The sequence below is a fragment of the Nicrophorus vespilloides genome, unplaced genomic scaffold (genome assembly GCF_001412225.1).
Source record: "Nicrophorus vespilloides isolate i.1.1-1 unplaced genomic scaffold, Nicve_v1.0, whole genome shotgun sequence".
NCBI classification, from domain to species: domain Eukaryota; kingdom Metazoa; phylum Arthropoda; class Insecta; order Coleoptera; family Silphidae; genus Nicrophorus; species Nicrophorus vespilloides.
Window position 1 is genome coordinate 12,413 of NW_017095679.1, and position 3,558 is coordinate 15,970.

A 3,558-nucleotide genomic window follows, 5' to 3' on the forward strand; every position below is an offset into this window, starting at 1 on the left:
TTAGATTTTCCTCGTTATTTTTGTCCCATCATTTTGTACTTGACTGCAATAATTCTTAAAAACTAAATAACACACTTACGTTTTGATTCGTTTCAAATGATCGAGCTGGGGGGAAAGTGAAGGACAACGTTATTGCGAATCATTCATTTCCAATGCGTGAATCCACTTTTAGACCATCTGGTTGCAATCTTGAGCGTGGCGAGTTGGGAAGTTCTGATGGTGGTGGTGAACGGGGGCGGCGTATCCGGCCATCTGGTGGTGGTATCCGGCGGGAGCGAAGTGGTTCTGCGTCTCTTTATCCATACTTATCTTCTTTAAGCCAAGCGTTCCTTTTTTCATCGCTCGGTGTTGCCACGCGTTTCTTGTAAAATAATTCACCAATCATCATAGAAAAAGTGATTGAGTTGAGCATTTGCATAAGAATTAAATACTTTAATTTATATTCTAAACACATATGTTATAATCATGGGTTATTTAAAGTCTGATAAGTTTCAGAAACAGAATATTAATAATCTAAGATCTTTGTACATTTTGAGAATCCCTATGATCCATTTGTTCCTTGTTCTCTAGATTACTGTGACTTTTAAATCTCTTCGATACACTCCTACCGCTGGAGACGTCCTCACGCTTCCTGAAGCTCTTTGTGAGCACTTCAGTGCTTGACGATGAATTGCCATAAATTGACTTTAAGAAATCAGGAAGCTCCGGTTTTATTTTCAGCGGTCTCGGTTTCGATTCAACCTGAGCAGGAGGCATCGATGATCGCGGTCGTACCACTTTCGGGTGAATCACATTTGAACTGGAAGAAGAGTTCTGAATCGGCACTTTCGATTGTATCAATGATACTCTGGGTTTCGGCTGGTTAAGACTCTCATACATGCCTTCCATCAGCATGGCTTTTATTTCCGCCTGCGTACTTAGAGGAGCACGCTGTGGTGGCTGTGGTGGTGTAATCGTAAAATTATTTTGTGTGCCGGTTGGAACTTTTCGAGGTCTTCCTCGCTTCCTTACCTCTGGGTTCACCCATATACCACTAAGCACTGGAGGTTTATTTTCTTCAGTGCTGCTGCTGCTTCTACTTTTAATACTTTCGCACGACAAGGCTGGTTTCGTAGACTGCACTTTATTTACCCTGTAACCACTGGGAATCTGAGGCAAAGAAGCTTCAATATTTTCCGACTTGTTGGCCAACGCAGTCGACTGTTGACTGATTGACTCCGAATCTGATTCATCGGAAGAAGAGTCACTCAATCGACTGCATTTAAAGCTTGAAGAGCTGCTGTTCACTTTATCTTGGAGACTTAAAAGCCTGGACTCCAACTCTTCCGGTTTGAAATGAGCCGAAGCCGGAGTCGGAGCCGCAATTTGAGTGCGTTCGACGGATGCATCCCTGGAGCTCGCCGATGAACTACTGCTCAAAGATGTTTTGCTTGAAGGCGAGCTACTGCTCGAAGATGAGCTTCTGCTCGATGAAGAGCTTCTGCTCGAAGAAGAGCAGCTGCTGCTACTTGAACTGCTAGATGATGTGTTCGACATGATGAACAACTGTTAAATGAATACTTAAATCGACAATTTCAGCAATGACAGTTTTATTGCACTACAAACTACCTGCTACTGTCTAACAAATTTTGAAAAAGCGCGCCAAACGAAGAGTTTGAAGCAGCTACTACTGGTACTAGTACTTTCTAACACTGCAGGTAAATAAAAAATAATAATGAACATTATTATAAACTTTTAAGTATAATAATCGTTAATAATTATATAAGAAAAGCTTTAAATAACTTTAAACTGTAACTTTTTTGTTAAACATATATTTACTACTTTCTTAAATATCGTCAAAAGTAACAACTGGAGAAAACAAGTAAAACAAAACATTAATAAAATAAATGTTTATATCAATTTTTCAAAAAAAAACATGAAATTTATAATAATTTTTGTATGGAATAAAAATTGTGCAACGGAATTAAGAAAGTTGAAAAACTTTGCTATAAAGATTCAGTAATTATAAATATTATTTAATTCATACAATGTATTTTTTTCATACAATGTAAAAATAATTAGTAAAATTATAATTAATTAATTATACACTAAAGCATTAAATTAATAAATAATGTTTATCCACTTGTTTTCCGTAGATTTACAAAGATTATTCCAACTTTTACTCATCTCAAAAATTGTTAAGTAATGAAATAATAAACAAGAAACAAACAAGAAGGAAAGCAAAATTATTTTCAATTAATTCCTTTAATTTCTTAGTGAAGAGACCGTCAAATTTTCTAGTTAAGATGATAGTGATAATGATGATTATTATTATCAGAGTTTAAAAGAAAAAAAAAAATAATGTTAAGAGCAGAAGGAAACTTTGTTTACAACAATCTCAACCATTAATATCGTGCTATGTTATAGTAATTATTATTTTTATCACTTAGACTTTAAAGGAGAAATTAATTAATTATTTAAAAAAAAAAACGTATTTTTTTGCTACAATGTTAAATTATTTAGTAAAGTGTGATTAATAATTTATTCATTTATAAAATTTAAATAATTTTATCAAAAAATAAACGCTAAAATTTTCCTATAATAATTATAAAGAAATAATTTGAATGTCTTGAAACAATAGTAAATAATTTACTTTTTTTAATAATTAATGCATAACTGTAGTATTTTTCCCTGAAAACAATTAAACTTTCTGAGAAATCGTTCATTTTGTTGTAAATTTACCTGTAAAAATATTACAGGAAAAGAATTTTCACGACATTTAGAAAAAGAAAATTCTTAGAATTTCATAAATAACAATTTGTTGTATATAATTTCAGTATGATTTTTATCAAAACTTTATTAATATAATAAAAAAAAACAAATATACTCATGATTGTTTAAAACAATCATAAAAAAGTAATAAATTAAATAATTATAAAAATATGTAAAATGTTGTTTATTTATAGCATCTTCAATAATATAATAAATTTGTTGCAACTAATTTCACTATGATTTTTATCAAAATGTTTCAGCAAAAATGATTGTTTAAAACAATCAAAACCATATATAAAACAACAGCAAAATTATATCAAAATTCACACCAAAAATGAAAATATTTTAGCGAAAATCATAAAATTCTAATAATATAAAAAAAAACTTTCTCAATATTGACAAAAAACAATCATAAATTAAAAAAAAAATCATTGAAAATATGTTTTTAATTAGTATTTTTTCTGTAAACAAAAAACACATAAAAAATGTTAAAACTTTCTTAATTAGAAACGATAACATTAAAATGTCATTAACATTATTTAAGATTACTAAAACTACTTGCTAAATCCACGAAGTGAACTTATTAATTCTCCCAGTTATAGCAAAACGCGAATTAATCGAAAACGTTGCAACAAAATAAGCAAGAACGATATTGTTATTAAAAGTTTAAATAATTAAAAACAACAACAATTTTACTGTTCAGGTAAAAAGGGTTAAACAGCTGCAATAAAAACAAATAGTATTTTCTTGTAAAGCATTGGTTTATTTATAACAATAAACAAATTTTCAAAGAAAATCCATTTTCCA

At 30.6% G+C, this 3,558-nt stretch overlaps 1 protein-coding gene across 1 annotated transcript; it reads right to left on the reverse strand.

Annotated features, from left to right (window-relative positions):
* Window positions 1-513: 513 nt before the first annotated feature.
* On the reverse strand, window positions 514-1,536 carry LOC108559530 (uncharacterized protein DDB_G0271670-like). Its single transcript, XM_017916839.1, has one exon. The coding sequence runs from the start codon at window positions 1,534-1,536 to the stop codon at window positions 514-516; it is 1,023 nt and encodes a 340-aa protein (XP_017772328.1).
* Window positions 1,537-3,558: the final 2,022 nt, after the last annotated feature.